The sequence below is a fragment of the Maniola jurtina genome, chromosome 10 (genome assembly GCF_905333055.1).
Source record: "Maniola jurtina chromosome 10, ilManJurt1.1, whole genome shotgun sequence".
NCBI classification, from domain to species: domain Eukaryota; kingdom Metazoa; phylum Arthropoda; class Insecta; order Lepidoptera; family Nymphalidae; genus Maniola; species Maniola jurtina.
Window position 1 is genome coordinate 14890383 of NC_060038.1, and position 26877 is coordinate 14917259.

The 26877-nt window shown below is 38.6% G+C and overlaps 2 protein-coding genes and 1 long non-coding RNA gene across 3 annotated transcripts; 1 reads left to right on the top strand and 2 right to left on the bottom strand.

Moving 5' to 3' along the window:
- The first annotated feature begins 293 nt into the window (after window positions 1-293).
- On the top strand, window positions 294-5780 carry LOC123868747 (CDK5RAP3-like protein). The gene is made up of 9 exons (XM_045911340.1): window positions 294-569; window positions 645-1058; window positions 1466-1618; window positions 1981-2205; window positions 2702-2827; window positions 3832-3987; window positions 4300-4493; window positions 4827-4998; window positions 5617-5780. The coding sequence occupies exons 1-9, from the start codon at window positions 564-566 to the stop codon at window positions 5686-5688; spliced, it is 1518 nt and encodes a 505-aa protein (XP_045767296.1). The 5' UTR covers window positions 294-563; the 3' UTR covers window positions 5689-5780.
- A 270-nt stretch (window positions 5781-6050) lies between these two features.
- On the bottom strand, window positions 6051-7078 carry LOC123868788. The gene is made up of 2 exons (XR_006796716.1): window positions 6771-7078; window positions 6051-6330 (listed from the first exon to the last, which is right to left on the bottom strand). It is a non-coding gene; the product is annotated as an uncharacterized LOC123868788 (long non-coding RNA).
- A 1295-nt stretch (window positions 7079-8373) lies between these two features.
- Window positions 8374-25555, bottom strand: LOC123868768. The gene is made up of 5 exons (XM_045911375.1): window positions 25098-25555; window positions 11027-11279; window positions 10246-10416; window positions 9611-9743; window positions 8374-9126 (listed from the first exon to the last, which is right to left on the bottom strand). Exons 1-5 carry the CDS (start codon window positions 25237-25239, stop codon window positions 8980-8982), a joined length of 846 nt encoding a protein of 281 aa, XP_045767331.1. The 5' UTR covers window positions 25240-25555; the 3' UTR covers window positions 8374-8979.
- Between the last annotated feature and the right edge of the window lie 1322 nt (window positions 25556-26877).

Genomic DNA, 26877 nt, shown 5'->3' on the forward strand with positions numbered 1-26877 from the left:
TCCAACACTACACAAATGTCATTCTCAAAAGTTGACAAAGGACTTCGTCTGTGTTGGTGTTGGCTGGCGGGCGTGCTCTGCTTTTTTGCAGTGTTTTTTTTTTTGTTGAAACTGACTGGAAGGCGCTCTAAAGGGGTGCCGTGCGTATATCGGCGAGTGCCAGCACAGACGGGGTCCATACTTGTATAGTTTAACTAACTTGTTACAAATAACTATAAACTTGACATTGGCTTATCTTTGTAGAGCCAGACGAAAGAGAAAAAAAAAAGTTGACACTATACAGGCTGTCAAAAATATCAAAACGTCAAAACTCCAATGTCCAAAACTCAAAATGAAAACTTGTTTTCATAATACATAATACTTTGATTCTTTCGTTTCGGTGGTTACTGGTTTCTTTTCTTTCAACCTATGCCTGGTTGACACGTCACATTTTAAAAACCAAATAAACACGTACCTACCTATTATGTTAATAAACTAAAGAAAGTTAGAAACTCCACTTTAAGTTTCATTATAAAGATACTGCTGCATCCAAATATTTATATGCTTCATTTAAAGTAGAGATAATGGACGTAAGTAGTCGGTTTTGATTTATAAGTTTTATGAACGTAACTATGTTACTTCTAACTATATTTTTATTGTTTTAGGAAAGTAATATCCCCATAGATATCAATATAGGTAAGCTACAAGACTGGCTAGTCAGTCGACGCCACGTAAATAAAGAATGGCAGAAGAACATTATAGCAGTGAGAGAAAAGATCAATAACGCCATCCAGGATATGCCAGCGCACGAGGGCATAGCTGCCCTATTATCTGGCAGCTACATCAACTATTTCCACTGTCTCAAAATTATAGAAATCCTGAAGGAAACTGAGGCCGACACTAAAAACTTGTTTGGCAGGTATGGATCACAAAGAATGAAAGACTGGCAAGATGTTGTGAGGAGTTATGAGAAGGATAACTTGTATTTAGCTGAAGCGGCTCAGATTTTCGTTAGGAATATCACTTATGAGATTCCAAGCTTAAAAAAGCAGATTGCAAAAGAAGAACAAATGCAAACAGTAAGTTAAAATATTCTAATTTCTTGAGTAGAAAATTACAATCTGACCTGACAACCTCCCTGGTGCAAGGGTGAGCTCTTGGTCTTATAAGTGGGAGGTCTCGCATTGGGTTCCTGACAGGAACAATCTGGGAATTTATAATTTTTCTGGTGGAAGGGTTTGAATTTTGTGTTCAGAAGAGGATGTTAAGCTATTTTTAAGCCGTGTTATCTTTGTTTCTCTAGCAAATCTGCAACATTGTATGTGGTGACATTGCTTAACATCCTCTCCTGGGCACAGTAGAAAAATAATATGGGGACCCAACATCCTTGATGATTGATAAAAGATACTTGTATATTGTTATAGCAATAGATTATTTTGTTCTTTATTTATAGAAATAGTTGATATAAAAGTGTTCTTTCATTTAGGAATGTGAAAAGAAAGAATCTGACTACCTGAAAAGCCAGGCATCCAGCAAGTCGGAGTTCCTGAGCCTGTGCAAGCAGCTAGGCATCAAGGGGGACAGGATCAAACGGGAGCTGCTGGAGCGGCTGCAGGGCTTGCCTGACATATATGATAAGGTATGTTTAAGGGTCTTATGACAAATTGGACACATTATTTCTTACAAAGGAGTTTGAACATTTTAGTATGGACCCTCGCCTGCCTACTGCCCACCATTTTTTCCAAAGTAGGGGGTCATGCCTAAACCATTAAGCCAAGTTTTGGAAATCCTGTGGAATCTTTGATTTTGCAGGATGAAAAGTAGTCTATACTTTCTCTGGAATACAAGCTATCCCTGTGCCAACAAAATATCTTCAAAAACTGTTAAGAAGATGGTCTGTAAGAAGCTAGCAGACAGACAGATACATTTTCGCATTTATATCATTAGTATAGATTTATCATTAAAATGTTTATTATTAATTTTGTCAGCAATTTCTTACAGATAGGCAAATCCCTGAAACCCCTACAACCAGCAATAGAACTGTACTCGGCCTTCACGAAGTACATCCTGGGCGAGCAAGCGTCCGAGCTCCTGCCCCTGCTGCAGTATGTGGTGGAGCACGGCAACACCACCGTGTACCAGTGGAGCTACGGGGAGCCCCCGCTCAGCATTGAACCCCACCCTATACAAATTGGGCTGGAGGACGATCAGGCGGCTGGCGACCAGGTATCAAATGAAAATGAATTGTTACTTGTTGCATATAAGACTATAAAATTTTGTTTGGTTGGGAACAAAAAACTGAAGAAAACAATAATGTAGTTCAAGAATAGATTAGACAAATATTTGGGAAACTCGAAGCACTTCTGACATAGACACATCAGCGACAACAGCGACAATAATGATAATGATGATCAACCCATCCTATGACTGAGAAGGATTTAGATCATAGTCTGCCACGCTGGCCCAGTGGCAGTGCACAATTCACACACCTATGAGAACATTATGGATAATTCTCAGGCATGCAGGTTTTCTTACAATGTTTTCCTTCACTGTTGAAGCAAGTGATATTTGATTGCTTAAAATGCGCATGACTTTGACTTTGAAAAGTTAGAGCGCGTACTCGCGACCTCCCGATTTTGAAAGCCTGTTAACCACTCGGCTATCGCCGCTTTTTTGATTAGGGGAATATTATTTATAATAAACACTAAAATATTTCCTTCAGATTGACTTTGGTGACAGCGCGGAAATAGACTTTGGTTCGGGCGACGTGTCCGCTGAGATTGACTTTGGAGACGGAGACGCGGGCGGAGAGATTGACTGGGGGAACATGGATGCTGCGGCTGATGTGGTATGGTCTAGCTTTTGTTTTTAAATTGCAGGATAGGCTTGTGCTTGATGACTATCATGCCTAAAGGAAAGCAATCATGAGCTCTAGGTTATAGCATGCTTAGAAGAGCCTATTATTCAGTCTTGAAGGTACTCAAGTTATATGAAAATATTTCACTTGTTTTGTTAACATAATTTCCATGAAATGATCATGAGTTAATCTTTTTGTTTAAAAATAAATTGGTCAAATGTGAGTTAGACTCGCACACAAAGGGCATATGAGCTTTTTTTTAAAAAAAATTCTAATGGCTATTTCAAAATTTTTATTATTTTGTTACATACGGCAATAGAAATACACACTCTGAAAATTTCAACTCTACCTATTATGATTCATGAGATGCAGCCCGCCGACAGACAGACGGATGGTGGGACAGCACAGGCTTTCGTATTGAGTGTTTACACCATAAAAGTAACCCACTGTTAAAATTTCAAGTTTCTGACCCTAGCAGTCAGTCAGTCAGGACAAGTCTTTTTATACAGGGTGTAATTAGTACGCTAGCATAAACTTAGCGCTATGATTATACTACCTAAACATAATCCAATACCAATAACCGTTTGCGTTATACTTGTAGGTTTAGTGATTTAGTATTAACTCGAAGTCAACGCCACGCCTCCGGCGCGGCATTGACCCCGCAGTACCTTTTTCACTTCTCGCGTCAGTCGGATGTTTTATTTGCAATACATTGCGAACTTTTAAAAAATTCAGGTTTAAAAAAAACCTGTTTTTTTTTTGTGGTGTCTTATTAGTAATCAGCAGTACCTACTATCACCTGTTTTCGTTTTCGCTAGCGTTCTAATTACGGCCTGTATGTATAGTTTGTGTAGCGATGCAATTTCCGTGTACTACCTATTCTGCTGTGGTCTATTTGGGCTGCAAATTGCAAACACCAGTCTTAATTTTTATCTAGTGTTTTGGTCTACAAAATTGGTGTAAAATGATCACTTTTCTAAATAAATAAATATCAGGACGCAGCCGTGGACATATCGGCAATCTCTCTGGACGAGAGCGGCATAGTGGTGGAAGCTGCCGGGGCCGCGGGGGGCGTGGCGCGCGGGAGGGAGGCTCTCACCGTGCTGGACTCCGCCCACACCAGGAGCCAGTTCCTCGACCAGCTGCTGGAAGTAAGGGTTCTCCAGATTAGTCCACTCCAACTTAGATAAAATATACTATGTTTGTAAGAGGATGCATAGTGAAATCTGATATTCTGTGTACAACAGAACCAAAAAATTATGAATAATTTAGTTAGTACCTAAGTGCATGCAGGTTGCCTCACGATGTTTTCCTAAAGCAAGTATTATTTAATTGCTTAAAACGCACATAGTTCCGAAAATATTGAGGATTAAACACCGGATCTCCCAAACAGACCGATATCTTAAGCTATCATCCCTCGTACAGTTAATTATTTTTAACATTGGGCTCGTATGTACTTCCAGCTAGAGTCGTTCCTTAAGATGCGTCTGTACGAAACGAACGCGGCGAACGAGAGCCACACGTTCTCACTCATCGAGCAGCTGCCCACCGAGAGCGAGGCGGCCCTGGCGGCCATGTTGGCGGCCGTGCAGGCTGCCACGTCGGCCATGTTGGCGCCCGAGATCACACATCTGCACAACGTCAAGCACTCACCCAGGCAAAAATTAAAAATTGCTATATTTTTCTATAGTTCGCAATGTATTCCAAATAAAACATTTGACCGACGCTAGAGGTCAACGAACGTTGCGTAGATAGGTGCCGCGGCGTCAATGCCTCGTCATAGGCGAGACATTATGGCATGCCTTATGGCAAATGGTTATTGCCTATTGGTATCGGATTGCGTTTAGGTAGTTTAATAATAGCGCTCAATTTTCGCTACCGTTCTAATTACACCCTGTATATGTTCATTCCTTATTGTATCCATTCTTGCCACAATACATATCCATCAATCAAGCGCATGTCTATATAGAGCCAATTGTTGCGTGTTCAGATACGTGGACGTGCTGTCGGCGCAGCTGCAACAGAAGCTGTCGGTGTGCGACAAGCTGGCGCGGCTGGCGGCGCGCGAGGCGGCGCGCGGGCTCGCCGCGGCCGCGAGAGCTGCGGAGCTTCGGCCTTTGCTGACCAGGCTGATCGAGCGCACCCGGGAGCTGCAGGCTGACGTGAGATACCGCACTTCTCTTACTATAATATAAAGTAGAAAACTATATAATAATACTAGATGATGCCCGCGACTTGGTCCGCGTGGATTTAGGTTTTTAAAAATCCTGTGGGAACTCTTTGATTTTCCGGGATAAATGGTTGCCTATGTAAATTTCTGGGATGCTAGCTACCTCTGTACCAATTTTCATATAAATCAGTTAAACAGATGGGTCTTTAAGAATCCTGTGGGAACTCTTTGATTTTCCAGGATAAAAAGTTGCCTATGTACTTCCCCGGGATGTATCCTAAGTCTGTATCAAATTTAATTAAAATCGGTTAAACTTTCACAGTTTCAGACAGACATACTTTCGTGTTTATAATATTAGTATGACGATACCCGTTTGGAGGAATCTTCCTATTTTACGGTCGAGTCCACCACACAAATTCAATCATATGGTTATTGTTACCTCGCAATGAGAGAAAAGTACTATAAAAGTCTCTTTTTAAATAGCAATTACCGCCCTCGTTTAGTTTCAAAATCACTTGAGAAGTCCTCGGCTTCGGCTCAGCCTTCCAATATTATTCGACCGGTAATTGCTTTATTTGAGACCTAGACTGTAGTGTACTATTATTTTCAGATCGAGAAGGAAATATCGAAGAAGTACAAAGGAAGGCCGGTCAACATCATCGGCGGAGTCAAGTTCTTATAGCTCAACTGTACAACGTGACACACATCCACATGGAGATAGATTTTTTTTAATTGACAGAGTCAAATATATTTTTATCTTTACTTATAAAATAATAAAATACATTTTATGATAAACCAATTCGTGTTTCAATTAACTTGCATGTTTTTTTTAAGACTTCATCTTCGTGGATTTAGGATTTTGAAAAATGCCATTGGAGTTTCTCAAAATCCGTTCTTAGCGGGGGTAGATAGATAGATGTTATACTAAACAGAGTTTTTTGACCCAGTACTGTAGCGGTATGAGCTGGAAGCTATTAGCCAGTTTCTCTCAGTATCTAATAGGTACCTAAATAAATTATAGTCATCAAAAGAAATAAGTAAAAAGCCGCTTTATGTCACAATTTAATCAACCCCAAACATAGGGGTAGTAATAATAATAATACGGGTAAGGATAATAGTAGAAGGGGTAGTAATAGTAATAATAATACGGGTAAGTATTATTATATATGTAGCAAATAGCTGATACCGTATCCTTTTCTCCATTTCTTCGTGATTTGATGCATTTTAGCGGTTGTAGCGAATTTTGTCCGAAGATGAGATTAGCTTCGTCGAAAACCAAGAGGGTGATGATTAAAATCCAAGAAGTAAACATTACAAGCTTCATCTGAAAATAGTAGGTAGGTATTAAGAACTTAAAGATAAATAATTAATGTAACTGAGTTTGAAATTTCATTAGCTTATGGTTTTCGAAGCGAGAAGTAGATAATTAGGGTTCCGTACCTCAAAATGAAAAAGGGACCCTTATAGGATCACGTCGTAGTCTGTCCGTCTGTCGTGTCTGTCAAGAAAACCTATAGAGTAGGTACTTCCCGTTGATTTAGAATCGTGTTTGAAATGAAATGATGATGAAATGAAATGAAATGATTCTTTATTTTGCGAAATGTGAGTAACAATGATGGTAGGTATATTTATGTATGGTTTGGCAGAGGTTCACGAGATTGAGCCCGCTGACAGACCGGCCGGACAGTGGAGGCTTAGTAATAGAGTCCCGTTGGAATCCTTCGGTTACGGAACCCTAAAAACAGCGACATCGGATAAACTTACCTTCTGTACTAATAATGTTACTGTAAAAATATTATGCTACACAATTTGTATACTCGTAATTCGTACCTATTCAAGTACCTACCTACTTTAATGTCGCAAAGTAGGTACCTAGATCTATTGAAGTCCGAGCCTGAAGTATTTTATTTTTTGCCTGAGAGACCAAGAAGTTGTCTTGTATACTTAAATCAATAACTTATCTGTTTACTTAAAGTACATCGAATTGCGTGGAAATTGATCATCAGTTACGGTTACAAGTATTTTTTTGAATTTCCCCATTTTCTTCGATTCCGGCGACTAGTTATGACTGCACTTACTCATTCCGATAAACTGAACGGCTCGCTGATCAGAAAAAATTAATTAGTAGAGTAGGTATAGCTACGGCCTCTAAGGCCCAAAGCAGACATAATAGGTACTTTTTAACTGACATAAAAAAGGAGGAGGTCTCAATTCAACTGTATGTTTGTTACGCGATTATTCCGCAAATATGATTTTTTTTGTTCGGTAGGTCTTACTTCCGAGGTGGCCCATTTTTAGTTACCTATAGCATATTTCAATACACTGGGGTCACTAAATTTGTGATCAAAAAAATAAAAAAAAAACCGACTTCAATCACCAGAAACACTAAAAGGTAAAAAATAATTTGATTTAGTACCGAATATAGATAATATTACGTAGTATACCTACCTACAAGAGTTAATGCAGTAGTGTCCAGTACTAAGTATATTACCATTTTTTGGAGTCGGTGCCAATGTAGAGTCACAAACAATTTGAAGAGTAAACGATTCGTGCGGCTAATAATAATTGGCACCGGCTCCAAAAAAAATTTTAGAATCTTACTTACATAATTTTTGATTATTGTGTAGGTAAGTAATCTTACTTACTTAATTTATTATCTAAGTTAGATTCTAGTAATCATTAAGTTCAGATGAGCCTAGATGCCTGTAGTAGGTGCGTTGAATTGCTTGGCAGGTTCAATTGTCTGGTTTTCCGTGTGAGCTTCACGGGTAGATTGAGTAGAACGAGCGTTGCCGTTTAGCTCACTTCGCCGTCGTAATTACCTGCTCTAATCCTGCGCCCGGTCAGTCGTTTCCAATTCACATACATTCTGATTAAAATTGCTCATCTTTAGACCTTTGTGAGGTTTTAACACGTCCCACTATTATGTCCGGTAGAGATGATAAAATACCTTTTCTCTCACTTGCTCGGAAATTGTTTCATTATGATTAGGTAAAAAATAAAACGTCAATCGATGCTTTTCTCTACGCACGCCAGCAATTTCCAACAATTTTTTTAATACATTAATTGTGTATTGTTTCCTCGCAAATGAGAGAAAAGTCTTACTATACAATTCTCGACATATCAATTATTTATTGATAGCATCGTAACTTACTTTACTTACTTGTTACTTTTTTAAATGATTTCCAATATTACTCGGCCGTAAAAAATTGCTTTATTTTCGGCCTGGATAGTAATTGAACTATCGGAACTGAACTATCTAATGCTATGTGGTATACAGATAATCACATAAAAGTTACATATATATATAGAAATAAAAAAATTGCTGAAAGGTTTTTGTTTATTTTTCTTAAATAAGTAAGTAGGTAACTAATATAAATAATATAATTATTCGTATAACATAAACAATTACATTAAAATTAGATAGCTGTTGTATCATTGACATTAATCATTATTTACACGTATTTACAAAATTGAATAATTAGTTTAAACTTATTTTGTTCTTAAATAAATAGGTAGGTAGGCATTTTTTACTATCTTAATATTTAACTGGTAACTACATTTTTAATGAAAAGTTAGGTATGACAGAAATCAATGGCAAATTCTACGGGCGACAAATACCCAACTGTTAAAAATATAAAGACTGCTTATAAATCTACAATTAATTAAAACAACTGGTAAAGTCCGAGTAGGACTCGCATACGAAGGGTTCCGTACCATCTTTGAAGTGATAACTTCTTTTAGCCACATCAAGCGATTTTTGGTAGGAGCAAAACTTGTAGTGTTGCGACACCGTTGACGTATACTCATACGTTTTTCCCTCACCAAAAATCATTCAACACGGCTAAAGAAGCTATCACTTCAAAAAAAAAACCATTGAACAGCTATTGTCCTACTTCAGAATACAACATGTTAGGCATAGTTCAGATCAGGAGCGCTGACCTGCCTGCGCAGCGTGGAACAGGTATCAGTGTCATTTGTATGACAGGAGGATGTTTTGCAGCAGCCGGAGTGGCGAGGACCTGCACAGCGCCTTCCCGCGAGGGCAGGAGTAACGCCGGACGCACATCGCGAACCGACGGTCGCACTCGCAGAGTTGTCCTGCGCAGCTGTTCACTCCCTGACAAACAAACAAAGCTTTCAATAGATAAACACTAGGCCAGTCGGAAAAGCATCCTAACCCAAAAGAGCCACTGTATAGTTAGAAGTAACTTTTACCTGAACCAACTCTTAAAATCCATATCCATACTTCCACACTAGGTATAGGTAAGTACAAACGCGAAAATGGCTCTGTCTGCTAGCTCACACCGATTTTGAGCAAAGGAACAGAGATAGCTTACATCCTTGCAGGGAAAGACATAGATCGGAAGATGATCTTCCTTTTGTTACGGTCAAGCCCACAACACATTGCACCCGTGTATATTATCTGCTGTGTAGCTGTTAATCAGTTTGGCCGCAGCGCCGATATCGCTCAGGAGATATTGAATCCTATGTGTTCTAGTAATAGGGTTGGAAGCACACTGTGTAGAAGTTAGAACGGACAAATCCCCTTTCGTTGCCTTTCAACACACCACACGCCTGGAGTTAGTAGGACTGAGTTATACCTTTCGCACTAAGTGGTTCTCGAGCGCACAGAGCGGCTCGCCGTGGTAGCACTTCCAGTAGTAGGGCTGGAAGTACACCGTGTAGAACGGGCAGCGGAACTTCTCGTAGCACTCGTCGTGGATGCGGCAGCAGCTGGAAACGACGCAGCCGTTACTTGCGTGAGGAAGAGGCGTCTAAAACTAAAACTACTGATATGGTTTTAGTTTGTCGTAGAAGTTAAATTTATAGAATGGCGAATTTCGTGTTACTTAGACGATATGGGTAATCAGTTCTTGCAATGCCTATATCACCATCATCATCGTGCATTGCTGGATATAGGTCTCTGGTGTGGGTCTACACGCCACGCTCTGCGCCCGCGCCGCCGCCATCCAGCAGCTCCCTGCGACTCTTTTGATATCGTCTGTCCTTTGAATGGGGTGTCTTCCATGCTGCGCTGTCCGGTGCAAGATCGCCACCCTAGCATACTAGCGCCATAAGCCAGACTAAGCTATGTCGGTTATGTGGAGGCTGGTTCTGCAATTCCCCATAAGAATAAGAATAAGAAGTGTTTATTTGCATATGGATTAAGTTAGAGGTACGAGAATGGATGCGTCTGTTCTATTGACTTTGAGGAAATATGTACAGGTTTCCTCACTTGTCGATGCCGTCCGTGGGCCGGCCTTCGCCCAGCAAGCCGCAGTAGCAGCCGTAGCCCTTGTAGTCCAGGGGGTCGCAGCCCGTGGCGCAGGTCAGCATGTTGTACAGGTGGAGGACCCCTCGCTTGCCCCGGTCGCCGTTGTTGGAGTACTGCTGGGGGTCTAGCGATCTGTAATGTAGAGAAAATGAAGCTTGAGCGTTGCTATCCTTATGTGTTTGACACCTAAAAATCTGCTAGTTTTTTTGCTATGGATAAAACAGTATTTGAATGGGAATGAATAATTTCTTTTAAAAACACCATAAAGTCGCCCAAAATTCTGACTAAGTAAGAAATAAATCGATAAATTCATTGCACAAATTCAAGGTCAGAGTTCTTTTCATTTTAACGACAAGTTAAACGCGTTCCAATCTTTATATCGTCATTGCTTTATATCTGAAGCATGTATAAAGTTGACCGCAAGTCGGTCATCCTACCAGCTATCACACAAAAAAGAAAAGACACAATTTGGACCTACCCGTGGCGTTTGAGATGCCACGCTTGTACAGCAAGTGGCTCGAGGGAACATCAGCTGTAATCTAAAAACATCACTTGATTTAAACCTGCATGTCTGAGAGTTCTCTATTAATGTTCTCAAAAGTGTGTGAAGTCAACTAGTTAATCCACACTTGACCCGCGTTGCGGACTACGACCTAAACTCTAATTCTACGAGGAGGCCCTTGCTTAGAAGTGGGCCCGCGGCAGTGGGATGATGATGACTAGATTATTCATAGTTTCTTACCTTACTCCGTTACGATAATCAGCTTCCGGTATAGATTGTCGGAAGGGGTCGCGCGCAAACCCCACCAGCAGCTGTCCTTGACCACTCAGCTCATACTTGTCTTTCCACCTGACTCCCTCTGCTCTCGGCTTGGTGTAATATCTTTGACTACTGTTCCTTCGGCTGGGCACTTTGTATGGCGTTGTGTAGTGTTCTAACTGGACGTAGTGTGTGCTGTTGTAGATTTGCTCGTAAGTGAGAGATCGGGACAAATCTGAAACGATTTAAAAAATATATTATAAACTAGCTGATGCCCGCAGCTTCGCCCGCGTGGATTGGTCAGATCCCCTGCAGCATCAGGATTGAGGAGTTGGACTCCAAATTTTTTATGAAACAATGTCGCAAAGTTCCTCTATCGATTAAAAAAGAAATGACGCAAATCGGTTCAGAAATCTCGGAGATTTCGGTGTACATAGGTAGAAAAACACAACTCCCTTTTTGAAAGTCGGTTAAAAAAGTAGCCTATGTTACACCCTGGTCAATCCTCTACTTGTCTGTGAAAATCCCGTCAAAATCGGTTCAGCCGTTCCAAAGATTAGCCTTTTCAAACAGACAGACAGACAGACAGACAGACAGACAGACAGACAGACAAAAATTTTAAAAACGTGTGATTCAGTGTTGGTATCGTTTAAATAACCATATGAGCTTAATATGAGGTAGTAATTTCGAAATTACAGACAGACACTCCAATTTTATTTATTAGTATAGATGGCGAACAAACGAGCAGCTCGTAAGATGGGGTCTCCCGAAGTTAAGTGATCACTGCAGTCCATGAACATTGGCAGTACCAGAGGAACCGCTAATTTTTCGCCGGTTTTTAGGGTTCCGTACCTCAAAAGGAAAAACGGAACCATTACTTTGTTGTCTGTCTGTCTGCCCGTCCCTTGAATAACCCCACGTTAAAATTTCCACAAGCATGCTGGACCTTGTCGAGTTTTGAAAAGAAGCGGTAAAAAGATACTAGATCGATGATAGGCATCAATGATAGATGTTTGTTATAGTGACAGGTATTGACCATAATTTCTGTGATCTTGAATATAATAAAAAAAGCAAATTCTTCAATTTTAAAGTCTAGGTAGGTTGGTAATATTGCATGTATTTAGGTCAAGATTTAGTTAAATACCTACGAATGAGTTATGCTAAATCAAATAACAAAATATTGATTTTGCGTACGCTGGCTATTCTGAAGCAAGAAGCTGTTCGTTTGAATAAATAATTATACATATCTAGTATCTAGGCACTTAAAAAGCTAAAATCTTTGACAAAATGCAATCTAATTATGCAGCCGAGAGAAACGAGAGAGCCGAACTGCGTTTGTCAGGAGTGCACTATGAATAAAACCACCCTAATAAGATTAAGCGGTAGACTTAAGCCTTCAGTTGTGTTGCATGATCAACCCATTGCCGGCCCAAAGGTCTCTTCTCAAAGTGAGAAGGGCTTAGGCCATAGTCTGCCAGCGCGCTGGCCCAATGCGAATTGGCAGACTTCACCTTTTAAGAACATGAAGAACTCTCAGGCGTGCAGGTTTTCTCACGATGTTTTCCTTCACCGTCAAAGCTAGTGATATTTAATTGCTTAAAACGCACATAACTGAAAAGATAGAGGTGCGTGCCCGGGATCGAACCCCCGACTTCCGATTAGGAGCCGAACGTTCTAACCACTAGGCTATCACAGCTGATGTTGTGTTAATGGAGCCTATTTAGACTGATGAGTTCGGTGTAAGATGTGAGGTCATCAGGTCAAGGTCGTTACAATATGTCTAATAACTAATAGTGATAATGGATTGCGATCGAGAATGGTTGCGAAAACTGCGACCTCCTAGTCAGTAGAAATTATACAATGCAAATATCAACATCTACATCGATATGTCATCATGATCATTGTCGAATTCATTCTTGCAATGTGGCAACATTAACCAATCGAGTATAAAGCAAGTTATCTATCGATCTCTCGTAAGCTATGGTACCTATATAATAATATATTATGTAGTAAGGTAATGCTCGCAGATAAATAGATAGATTGCGGATAGCCGGATAGCGGTGGTAGGTAGCGTGAGGAGGTCCGCCTTTTATGGGAGGTCGAAGGTTCGATCCCGGGCACGCACCTCTAACTTTTCGGATTTAAGTGCGTCGTAAAGTCCCTAGCCCGCACGGCGAACAAAAATCTCGCGATTTTTAGGGTTCCGTATCTCAAAAGGAAAATGGAACTCTTACAGGATCACTTTGTTGTCTGTCTGTCTGTCTGTCCTTCTGTCCATCTGTCGTGTCCTTCAAGAAAACCTATAGGGTACTTCCCGTTGACCTAGAATAATGAAATTTGGCTGGTAGGTAGGTTTTATAGCACAAGTAAAGGAAAAAATCCGAAAACCGTGAATTTATGGTTACATCAAAAAAAAAAAATTAAATTTGTTTCAATTTTCAAAGTAAGGTACCAAGTGTGGTATCATATGAAAGGGCTTTACCTGTGCATTTTAAATAAAACAGTTTTATTTTTATTTTTATGCATAATAGTTTTTGATTTATCGTGCAAAATGTCGGAAAAAATGGCCGAGTACAGAACCCTCGGTGCGCGAATCTGAGTCACACTTGGCCAGTTTATGTTATTCAGATACAAGTTAGCCCTTGACTACAATCTCATCTTGGTAATGATCTCATCATGATGATGCATTGCGGACTCCCCAAATAGGAGGAGTGTTGTATAATTCAACTACCCAGTCGCTCATTGAATCCGTATCAGTGATCTACCATGATGCACTCCTCTCGGGCACAGAGTGATTGTTGCCAACATGTAGTGCATGAAATGCGACTATTTTAACAATGATACATACGTGTTACAATAGCCCCACTATTTAGATGCATAATTACCTCACCTCACCTCATGTTACATAATTAAAGTGAATTCAAGCATGAGGTTTATTTCAAACAACAAAGAATGATAGGTATAGTAGCTTAAGAACTAACCTCGATAGCTCATCGGTTGAGGAGCGAACTGAATTCCGAAAGATCGGCGGTTCAAACCCCACCCGTTGCACTATTGTCGTACCCACTCCTGGCACAAGCTTAAAGCTTAGTTGGATGGGAAAGGGGAGTATGAGTCATGATTAGCATGGCTAATATTCTAAAAAAAAACTTTGATTGTCTTTGAAATCAATGAATCTTGAATGTGGAGCAGACTTGCCTTGCGAACAAGAGACATAAATTTTTAAGATTTGCAGTTATAGGTCAGTTTGACTTTGAAAAGATTTTACTATTCTAAATCTAGGTCAATACTTGTTTCGTTGGAGGTTTCGGCCGTGCCTTTTTAGCGGTGATCTTCTAACATTAAAACAATTAATCGGTACAAAATTTCATTGCCAATGGCTAAACTTGGACTACTTTTAGTGTAATAAAAATGAAATAACTTTGAAATTATGCAAAATAAAACCGGCCAAGTGTGAGTCAGACGCGCGCACCGAGGGTTCCGTACTCGAGTATTTTTTCAACATTTTGCACCAATAGGTATAACCAAACACTATTATGCATGTTTTAGAATGTACAGGTAAATCCCTTTCATAATTATAATTATGAAATTCCACTTAGTTATCTTTCTTTGAAAATTGAAAATACTAATTATATGTATTTGTTCATGAACACATTTTTTGTGTGATGTAACCACAAATTCACAGCTTTCGGATTTTTCAAAATCATCATGCCGCTCACCCAAAACATTTGAGTTCGCGCGGCTGGTGGAGGGAAGGGCCAGCCGGCGCATCTCTATACCGGGGATCTCTTTCTCACCAGTGTTAGGTGAAATAGCACAGATTACCCACGTGCGCCGGCAGTTTCGGTGACACTGAGTTGTGAACAGTAGGTAAGTAATGATACAGAAGTATGCGGAATAAAAACCCGTATCAAGTCAACGCGATATGATTTCGTAAGAGAAAGTGTTTAAAGGCCAAACCACTGCATCGGTACTGAGCTGACCGGCTGACCGACAACGAAAGTAGTTTTGATGTTCACGTTTTAGGGATCCCTGCCACGGTCGGCAAAAGCTCTACCTTGCTGGTAAAACCCCCTATTTCGAAGCGTTTTAACCATTTTCACACCAGTAGCAGACGCTATATAGTCCGCCGCGCTGGCCAAAGGCAAATTAGCAGATTTCACACACTTTTGATAACATAAAGAACTCTTAGGCATACAGGTTTCCCTCACGATGTTTTCCTTCATTATTAAAGTAAGTGATATAGTTAGAACCCACATAGCTCCGAACTGCCGCAATATATCTATGGAATAAAATAAATGCTGATTTTACTTCAAAAAGATAGGTAGTAGAACAAGCTAATATTACTTTGTAATAAGAAATAGACTGTACAATTTCGTACAAATTCACCTTATCTGCAATCACGACTTTGTAATTTTTACCGTAGGTATAATATTTATGGATTTTACGTAACAGCGAACAGTTAGAATAATAAAAACTACGACTTTTAATCGACAATGCAAATTTTCCACGGACATCTATTATTTAATTGCCTTAATTGTTTATTTGTTGATGTAGCGAGAACAAAGATATTTCCATAACCTTGGCCACAACTCACTAGGCAAGGAGTGTTAAGTCATGCATCAAATGCAAATCCGTTCGCACACTAAACTTATAATGACCATCATTTACATCTGATGACGTTCAAACTTCTACAAGTAAAGCCTCTTACAAACGCAAACATCTAGCTTATAGCGGTATATATGTGAAAATATCCTTCAGTCGAATTTTTTGAAACAAAAATTAAAATTAAACTAGGTACCTAAATTAGTGGCGATAAAAGAATGGAGCTTGTTTAAAACTTTAAATTCTTTATTTGCAGAAACTCTATCCAAGCTAATACATAATGTTATAAATGCGAAAGTTTGTCTGTGTACACGCTACAACTTCAGGTGTGTACAGTAAAATGATTCTTCAGGTCACTGGTTATATGGTTGTTTATTACTTAACTCGTATACAACTGAGTACAACAACGATCAGTACCGCATTCGATAATATATTCTTTCACAGGCCACAACTGACCGCGCGACGCAATCAGGCGATAACGCCATCTATCCGCGATTACGGAAACTAAATATACGTGATTACGAATTTATAAAAACATCTTAGCAGATTGTACATTCCGCCCACCATGAACCGCTGCTGGTTCATAAGTAACTAGTATAACAAATATAGAACTTAACAATTTGATGATCATTAATCACTAGTCCATGGTGGCTCTACAGAATAATTTCATAGAAGTAACACATTATGACAACCTTAAATTTAACTTACACTAGAAAGCAATTTGCTTACAACTTAACAAAATACTTAGGAACTAAATTACAAAATTCTCAACTTCTTGGCTACAAGAGATATCTATAAGATGGTTGTAAGTCAGTGACTAATCGCTAACAGCAAAAGTGATCTTGTATCTACCTATCACATCATGCGTAACATTGTCCGAACCAGCATGCTTGTCAACGATTACGTCCTATAGCCATCTAGCTGAGTGAGAAAACTGACCCATCGGACGTACGATGGATTGACTAGATGGCGAAATACGACAAAAAGATTTCGGTGATGTCTGTCTGTCTTTCTCTACTAGTTTGGTATCTTGGCACTCTTTATGTGGACTGTAATTTATTTTAACCTTGCTTAGCCAAGAGTAACCTTGCTTCCACAAATTCAAACTATCGCGATCTTCGACAGCTCTCAAAATATCCGATCTACGATTAGCATTGAAGGTCTTCCATCTACTTCGCTGACTGCTACGCGACGCAAGTACTACGGGAGAGTCAGTCCGAGCGTGAAATTTCTCCTTGGATGAAATATCATGTGGTTCTGGCTCCCAGAATTTCTTCAACATATCATTCTCATTTATCTGAGTGTGCATGCTGACCATAACACTGTTTTCTTGGCACAACTTAGATTTTTGAGGATTTGCATGAATCTGGCCATATAAGATCCATCCAAAGTGAGTGTTTTGGACCACAGGGGACCCAGGAGGACCCTTGATGAGACCTTCAGCTAAAATCTGACTATGCACTTCTGCACCAAGCAGCAAATCTATTTTATTGGGTATATCAAACTTCGGGTCAGCTAACTTCAACCTAGTTAGTTCTGGCCATAGCTGAACGTTAACCTTCTTTGAGGGAAGAAAAGGCGTCAGTTTGTTAACTACATGAGCTTTGACTACCAAAGTGTATTGAGGATCATGGATAGACTTCAGCTTGATTTCTACCATCGACATAGAAGCTACAGACTTGTCCTGATTACCAACTCCTGAAATGTAAACCGTGTTGGGAATTTTCTTCAGTCCTAACGCTTGTACAGCTGACTCGGTGATTAGAGAAGCCATTGAGCCTTGATCCAACAAGCATCTAACAACTACATCAGCACCTCTTCCCGACTCTACTTCAACAAGAGCTGTAGGCAAGAGGACTTGGCTACAAACCCTTGAAAAACGGGCAATTTCTTCGTTTTGTGATGTGGTTGCTGACGAAACGACTACATCTTTCTCACTCGACTCTCCATTCTCTGACTCTACCTTCTCTGACTCTACATTCTCCGTTGCCTGGGGGTGAAGTAGAGAATGGTGCTTCCTTCTACATACTCTACATCTAGAGGATTGACGGCATGAAAAGACAAAATGGTCCGGGCTCATACAATTGAAACACAGCCTACTAGTTTGGACAAAGTTATGCCGGGTATTATAGTCACTCTTCGCAAATTCTTTACAATTCATTAACTTATGATCGCCTCTACAATATTGACAGCAAAATTTGGACAGATTGGGTGTATTAGAACCATTAAAATTCGCTACATGAAAAACATTGACCTTATTACTCACATTAGAAGGCTTAGGTTTAACATCCAAAAACTCTAGAGATCTAAACTTATGTTCAAGAAACTCTTTAAAAGCAGACAAAGTAGGCAATTCATCAGATTCATTTGCCCTTGATTCCCATTGCTTCCTGGACTCAGGATCCAGCTTTTGACTCATAATGTAAATGATAATTATGTCCCAGTTACTAATGTCTATCTCTATATTTTGTAGAGCACTAAGACATTCGTTCATATTGTCTAATAATTCTCTAATGGCACTAGACGATTCATTTTGCAATGCTTTCTGACTCATGAAACGCCGTAAAATGCTGTTAGCCAAATATTTTTTATTATCATAACGATTATTTAACTGAGTCCAGCAAACACTATAATTTTCATCAGTAATGGGAAAATGTCTCAAAAGCTGCTCTGCTTCTCCAGACAAATGACTCTTAAGATAATGTAGTTTCTGAACGTCATCTAATTTAGGATTGTTGTGTATTAATGAAGTAAAAAGATCCCTAAAACTTGTCCACTCTGTGTACTTTCCAGAAAACTTTGGTATAGAAATTTCAGGCAATTTAACAAAATATTTAGATTTACTATCTTCACTTGACAAACTTACTGACTGTACGGGTGCTTTACCTTTGCCTTTTAATTTTAGTAACGTTTCTTTTAATTCAGTTTTATAATCTAAATATATTTCTTCCGTTCTATCATAGATTGAATTTCTAGAATAATTAGACGTTTCAAATTCTTCCTTAGTTACTTCTGTAATTATCTGTCTATGCACGTCCACAAATAATTGCCATTGATTCTCTAAAGCCTCCAAACGCGTCTCTACATATGAAACCGTTATACGATCTTTAGGTGATTTCCTAAAGTTGACTTTACCTTTAGAGATAAGCTCCTTAGTATCCTCCTGAAGTTTATCGAAAACTTCCATGGCTATTATATGTGGCGCGTAAACAAATAACTCTGAGAAATTTAAACTTAAACAAAGGAAATTTTAAACTAATCAACAAATAGATTTAAACATAAAACACAAGTTAAAGTTCAATTTTGAAAATTTAACAAGTCCGAAATAGAACGTAAAATATTTTACAAGTTAGAAAATCACAAGTCCTTATTATAACTTAACTAATTCTATGTTACAATCTACAAGAAAATTTTCTAAGTGTTTGAGAATTACAGACATAGACGAAATTTGGGCATGGATTCCCCGTCACTTCACTTTTCTTCGAGAATTAGTCTATGTCCATGCACTAGCTTTAATTTGTTAAAGTTAATTTCTTCTTTGACTTAAGGTCCAATTTGGCTTGAATTTATTTCTTTGACTGAAGGTCCAAATTAGCTTGACAAATAAGTAAATAATAAAGTACTCACAATTTATCACGGCACACTTCACTCACTATATTCCGCACCAACTTCACACTCCTGGTCGGGTCGTGTCGTCATCGGGTCCTCGTGACGTCCTCGGTTGATCTTCCCTCTCGCTCCACCACTGGCCGCTGACGTCACAGCCTGGTCTTCCTCTTCAGGCTGAAACCCCTGGCTCCAATCTCCAGGGTTGACACCATCGATGACAATCCGCCACCACGTCGATGCCGACTAGGTTGTACAAACCACCAACCCTATAATCCGCTATATCCGGATCGCAGGAACATATTGTACACGCTACAACTTCAGGTGTGTACAGTAAAATGATTCTTCAGGTCACTGGTTATATGGTTGTTTATTACTTAACTCGTATACAACTGAGTACAACAACGATCAGTACCGCATTCGATAATATATTCTTTCACAGGCCACAACTGACCGCGCGACGCAATCAGGCGATAACGCCATCTATCCGCGATTACGGAAACTAAATATACGTGATTACGAATTTATAAAAACATCTTAGCAGATTGTACAGTCTGTCTGTCTGTCTGCCTGCTTAGCCGATTTTGATGTTTGTCACAGAGATAGCTTGCAGCCCGGGGAAGAACACTTTTTATCCCGGGCAGTCAAAGAGATCCCACGGAACTTCAAGAACACAGAAGAAGTGGCAGGCATTATCTATCTGGTACAGAAATAGTTTACATTCTGGAGACATATAATATGTTACTATTATCCCGCAAAATTAAACAATACCCACTGGATTTTTGGAAAATCGAAATTTACGCGGATGAAGTTGCGGGCACAATCTAGTTTACAATATGTTAATAACGTGAGTTTTTCAATAAAAAAGTTACAGGCATGAAAAATTTGTGCTTAAAATTCTCTAAAATCAATTTAATGGTTTCCTAATATAGTAGAAATCAATTTTCTTCAATTGTGCTAATTTAATTGAGTTGTAGGTAGTAAGAATTTCGAAATCTTTATAAAAGAAAAGTAAGTTTAATACTTCAGTACAATCAGGTAAGATCGTAAAAAAAAATATTCTGTTGGATTTTAAATCGATGTATAAGGAGCTTTAGTGTGGACGTGCAATTATGTATATTAGCTAGTGATTTAGCTATTCATTATTTACTACCATCTTTTTTTTGGGTTTTAAATTATGATTAGCGTAATGACTATAATTATTCTCGATGAGATTGTAACTCAAAGGTTTGTCCAAAGGTTTGTTGTCCAAAGAACATATGACCTTTGATTTTAGAATAAATGCCTTGTTACTTTATGACTGATTCTATAAAATGAAGCGATGATGGCCTAGTAGGCTTCCTATTTGGCGGGTCGGGGGTTCGATCCCGGGCACCAGCTCTAACTTTTCGGAGTTACCATAAGTTTTAAGCACATACCAATTTAACCAATGTTCGGTGGTTTAGAAGGAAAACATCGCGACGACACCTGTAAAATGTGTTGCCCATAATAATTATCAAAGGTGTGTGAAGTCTGCCAATCCGCATCTGGCCAGCAGCGTGGTGGACTACGGCCCAACTCTTCTCATTCTGAAGAGACCTGTGCTCAGTAGTGAGCCGGTGATGGTTTGATTATGATGATTCTATAATTGATATGTAGCCACATTCTCGGAGAGGCCGGATATCATCCCTAACATCTGATAATAGTATATATCTAAGAATCGAAAATACTTAGTACCCCATCACGTTACTATTCCATAAAAAGTACACCTAACAACACATTAACAAATGGGAAGAGACACGACCCTCAGAAATGAAGTAGGTATACTGCGACGCAGTTCGGTATTCATTAAACTCGAAGGGAATGAAGGTGATACCGTGAATGTTTTGAGAGAAATTTTAACAAAAGTTATATAATCCCCAATTCGCAAGAGTAAGGCGACCTTAATGAAAACTAGTTGATGCCCGCGACTTCCGTCCGCATGGATTTAAAGTTTTTCGAAATCCTGTGGGAACTCTGATTTTCGGGATAAAATAGCCATGTCACGCTCTAGCTACGGAGTCTCCAGCGGAGGCTTAGTATTAGCTTAGGTTCTCGATAGCATCCTACGGAACCCTAGAAAAGGATGAGCTTCTCAGTTCATCGCAATAACTTTTTGATGCCTTGAATAACAATCTCATACGTTTACACAACAATCACACAACACAAGCACTACACAATAAAATATGCCAAAACAATACGTAATTTGTAATCCAATTATTGTCAGGGTCTAATTAATGCAAATTAAAATGACACACAAATAATTATTTAGTTTTTAAGTATCTTAGAGATCAGCGAGTGTGAGAAGCTTGCCTGCAGTGATGATTTTGTAATTTGCGAGAAGCTTACAACTTACAAAACCACCTAGAAGGTCTATATTTCGTATCTACCTAAGCAACGTAAGTCAAAATTAGCAACTTTCCAGAAGAGCGAAAAAACGTGCTGTTTTCAAAAGTTTGGATTGTTTGATTTACCTATTCTGTGCTACATATTTTCAGGATTTACTTGTTAGGTATGTTTAGGGTCTCAACTCAACGGAACCCTATTGTTTCGCCTGTCCGCCTGTCAGCGGGCTGTATCTCATGAACCGTAATAGGTAAAGAGTTGAAATTTTTAGTGTGTATTTCTATAGCCGCTTTAACAGCTAATAAAAATATCAAAATGGCCGCCATGCAAATAAAATTGTATAGAACACTTCGTGTGCGGATCCGACTCACACTTGACAGTTTTTTATTCCTATAAGAATGTCTGTTGAACGATTTCTTGTTTCTAACTAGCTGAAACTACGCGTTTCTAGATTCTCAAGCGAACGGCTTCGAAATATTAAAACTTACAATCGCCAAAAAATTACACGCGGTGTTCAAATAAGATAGATTACCTACCTATCTTGTATAAGTCATACGTAAAATATACATCACGCACACTCAGACGCTCTTCACGCACACAATAGATTAGACAATAGACTTAAGCATTGTAAAATTATATTAGTCGCGATTAAAGTATCGTAAGTGAAACAGGTATTTCAATGTCCTACCGCTGCAAAGCTGAAATAAGCCTTAACTCCTCACCACGCGGTGTTACAACTTAAGCAACGATTTGGAAAGGCGCAGATTTGGACATTTTAATCTTCACCTGTTAAACCATAAGGTTACCAGTTGATTACGAATTACATAATGATTAGTTAAGAACTTAAGATAAACAATCTACTCGTATTAATGTTACAAAATTAGTTGTCTACCTATACCTAACTGCAATAGACAAAAAGTTCGAAGCTTTTGCCAGCGCTTGAAAGGTCTTCAAATAATAATATTTAAGTATCTTATGATGGAGTTGACCTCGAATTTAGGTACGACCACAAACCTGATAAGTAATCGTAAGTAGGTTGGTCTATTTCAAACTCTACATTTATAATCCCTAACAATTATTGTTCCGGTTCCTAATACTGTTTTTTGGATTTATTTGATGGTAAGAATAGGCACTGCCATCAATTGTTGTATGGAAGCAGTCGAGCGCAAGATTGTCTAAAATAAAAATTATAGTTTAAAAATAAAAACACACAATTAATTACCCATGAGGAAACTCAGAAGAAAAACAAAAACTAGTTTAGCATGTTTCAATGATTAGAATAATAATTACTCAGATCCTGATTCTTATAGCAAACGTGGTAAGAAAAAAAAGCAATTAATATTATCATGTCTCCTTCCTGATCATCATGGTGGGCAAAAATAAATTAAATTGATTTAAAGAGAAGCGTCGTTCAGTAAAAGCAGAAAGTCGTAACTTGAGATCATCCAAAAATGTCGCAGGCACTTTTCGTTTGGCGAAACACTGGAAATTACTTGTGATGAGAGGTAAGGAGATTGTTCTTCAACTTTGCTTTAGTTACTCAGTAGATTACTTTTGAAAAGGTTGCGATGTATTATGTATGTGTGACTTACTCACTGAACGTAGCAAGTGAAACATCTCTTTTATTTTCGTTCAGTAGAAATACCTTAAAATAACCTAAAATATAAAATTAATATAGGGCCCGGATATAAAATGTAGGGAAGTCTTGTTAGACTTCCCTACATTTTATATCCGGGCCCTTTTATAACCTAGCCCTTGACTTACATGGTAAGTGGTAACCACTAACGAGACTAGGCGTTCACGGAACTCAGAGAAACACGTACACAAAGCAGGTGGTCGAGATACAGGAAGCGAGCTCATCCTACCGTGCTGCGTCTTACGAGCATCGAGTAAACACAATATGGGCACTGGTGCATAGTAATGGCCTTATTATTTCTTATTTCTTACATTTACGACATATATGATGTATGCTCAATTTAGTATTCAAAAGTCGCGATTCCTTTGTTTATTACATAGCTAAAGGCGTTTATCCGATATCGTATTTTTACCGAATGCGTCATCTTAATCGTTGAGGTCTCTTTCTGCGTGACATTCTTCGTTGCTGAGTCCTTATCTACACAGTAGGGTTCTTGGGAAGCAATGCGGTGAATTCCCAGGAAGTGGCTGGAGTGGGGTCTCCAGCCGTTCCCTTTACTCCAGCCAACCCTTGAGTGATCCTGAGAAAATAGCAGCTTGCTGTGGCACAAGCTGTTATACCTTAGGCAAGGGGCGAGACAGGGGGCTAAGAGTACCTATCTACTATTTTAATCAACAGGACCGATGGCTTAACGAGCTCTTTGAGTCACAGAAGAAGCTAAAAGGTCTATAAGTAGTTAGTCACGAAAACAATTATTACCGATTGCTTGACAAACGCAATCGACTCGCTGAAGATGCTACTGCTCGATACATGAAGAAGCCTCATTCCACATTCTTATGTTTATAAGTCGCTCGTAAGTCGTATCTAACAGCTAGATCTACGAATTGCTAGATATGGTCTGTCCTTCTAGTAATTAGTTCATATCGACCTAGAATTCTTACCAAAATAAATTACAGAGTATAATTTTTCTATTAGCTTAGCCTAAAAAGATTCATAGTTACACCTGTAAAACACGGTATATCAACTATGTAGTCCATATCGAGAATTTGCTTGTATAATCGAGTCGCATCGATCACTCGATTCTCGCCGTGGCATTGATTATATTATTATGATATAATATTCGGATGCGGTTGCGCAACGCGACTCGCTCTACAATTACCTACTGAATTTCTCTTAAACTCTTAACCAGTTCATTTGCCATTCATGTGGTCATTACAGTTTTTTTCTGCATTATAATGATGCTAATTTTTTTAGGCAGTTAACAAGTTACTTTTTATGTTTTACGTAATTTACTTCGTTCTCATAAATGTAATATACGAAAGTAACTATCTATACTTACTTGGAACTTAGTTTAATTTGAAGACCTCTAAGTATAGCGTGTGCTACAAATAACTATGATAGTTATATTTGAAACGTAACTTTTTTTCGCGGAAAGTTAAAGAATTCCTACGGGATTAAAAAAAACCTATATAGGTAATAAAATTAGTTCATTTAAAAATCAGTTGATCAAAGACTTCGTTTGTTAGAAGATGTTAGAAGTACCGTTTTTCAATTTTGGAAAAAAGAGCACGATCCAATAATATCGAAAAGGTATGTATCTATAGGGTTCAAGAATTGCTATAAAAATAATGATAAGCCATACTCTAAACTTTAAGCAAAAAATCACAAAGCTTTAAAAGTTCCAACCTGAAAAAGACATAAGGGATATTTTATCCAGGAAAAATTAAAAAAATAATTTAAAAAGAATTTAAACCCCTAAAGACTGTAGCGTGCAAACCTATTCTAAAACTTGTAATAAATTAAGTAACAGCTTTCTACGTCAGTAACATAACAATAATATACCTGTATCACAAAACACCGATGTCACAAAAACAGCACACACAATCAGGCCCGCATAGATTAGTTTTGAACTCATCGGTTTTCCACTTCTAACACACCACATTGTTATTTTACAACTAACATTATTATAATTTGGAAACTCCATTGTACAGAATTACAGTTTTTTAGTTCTACATAATAAATAATTAATTCTGAGATTTTTAAGGCATTTACTTTTATCACTTCAGTTTTCACTGCATTATTTAACTTAAATTACAACTTATAAAATAAACAAGTTTTAGTTTTGTAAATATTCTAAGATTCTGTATTGAAAAATATATATTTTAAGATACATAAAAAGAACGAGATATTTTTTTTTCAAATGTTTTTTCAATTAATTATATTTGTTTGCTTTATTGATTAATTGGTATTTGGCGCGTAAATCGCGCGGCAAAGAGCGCGCGGCGCGGGCGCTACGTGCGTGCGTGTTGTGAGATGATCTCCCGCCATTCAACCTTTTGAAAAATACCTATTTAATTCTGCTTTGAATGCATATTTGAGATCAGTGGGTCTAGACTCTAGCGCCGTATTTATAACTATCTGATGGTTGTGACTTCTCTGCGTGGATTTAGGTTTTTAAAATCTCGTGGAAAATCCTTGATTATCTGGGATGAAAAGTAGCCTGTGTTACTCTCCAGGTCTTTAACTACACCCATACAAAAATCACGTTGATCCGTTGCTCTCTTGCGATGTGATTGAAGGACAAACCAACAATGATTTCAAAGGTTTCACACTTGTGGTGAACTAAGTCAAAAACGCTTCTCGTTCCGAGAAGAGAATCGTACTCAGTAGTGGCTAAGCGGTGGGTAGTGATGATGGCGATGATTATGAGGTTATATGGATAACCCACGTAAGTACATGGTTCGTTAACAATGACAACAAACTCCTCTATCGATTTTTATGGAAATACTAAAATGAAATAAAAGGTTTTGTTATGTAATCTCTGCAAGCGCCGGTTTCTTTGCGCAGGTGTCTTCCAAAATATATAATACTTTTTTTATCACCTTAGGTTCGTTTGAAATATTCACCAAATTGATTACCTACTCACAGGTTTATTGCATACCTAAATAATAGGATCTCTCCTAATTTCAGGACAATAAAAATCTCTCCTACCAATTTTCACGCACATGACTCCGAAAAGAAGCGTGCCCGGAATCAAATCCCGAACCTCCGACTAGGAGGTCGGGAGGTTTGGGGTTCGATTATGTCTTAACTATAAGGCTATTACCGCTTAGAAGGCGAGTAACTTGTCGTCGTCCAAATAAAAAACATTCGTTTTTATTACAATAATGGGCACCTACCTAGCATTGTTGGCAGTCCATAACCCACTCAGTTAATTGCAATGTTTAGGCCTTTTTATTGTTCCACCGGGCAAAATAGACGCATCAGTAAATCTGGGTAACGGTTACAGATTTAAATTCTTAAATACTATAACAAGGTCATTTGGAAAGAGAGCTGTGGCGCTCATCACTATAATAGTACTTTCAGTATATCACCAACCCTCAGGCCTAGGTATTTCTTCTACTTCGTCGTAACACGTCGCAAGGAGTCAGTTTAATTAATAAAAACCACCATACCCCTTCGAGATATATCATACAAACAAACAAATAAAAAACCGGCCAGGTGCGAGTGAGACTCGCGCACTGAGGTTTCCGTACTCGGGTATTTTTTACAACATTTTGCACGATAAATCAAAAACTATTATGCATAAAAATAAATAAAAATCTGTTTTAGAATGTGCAGG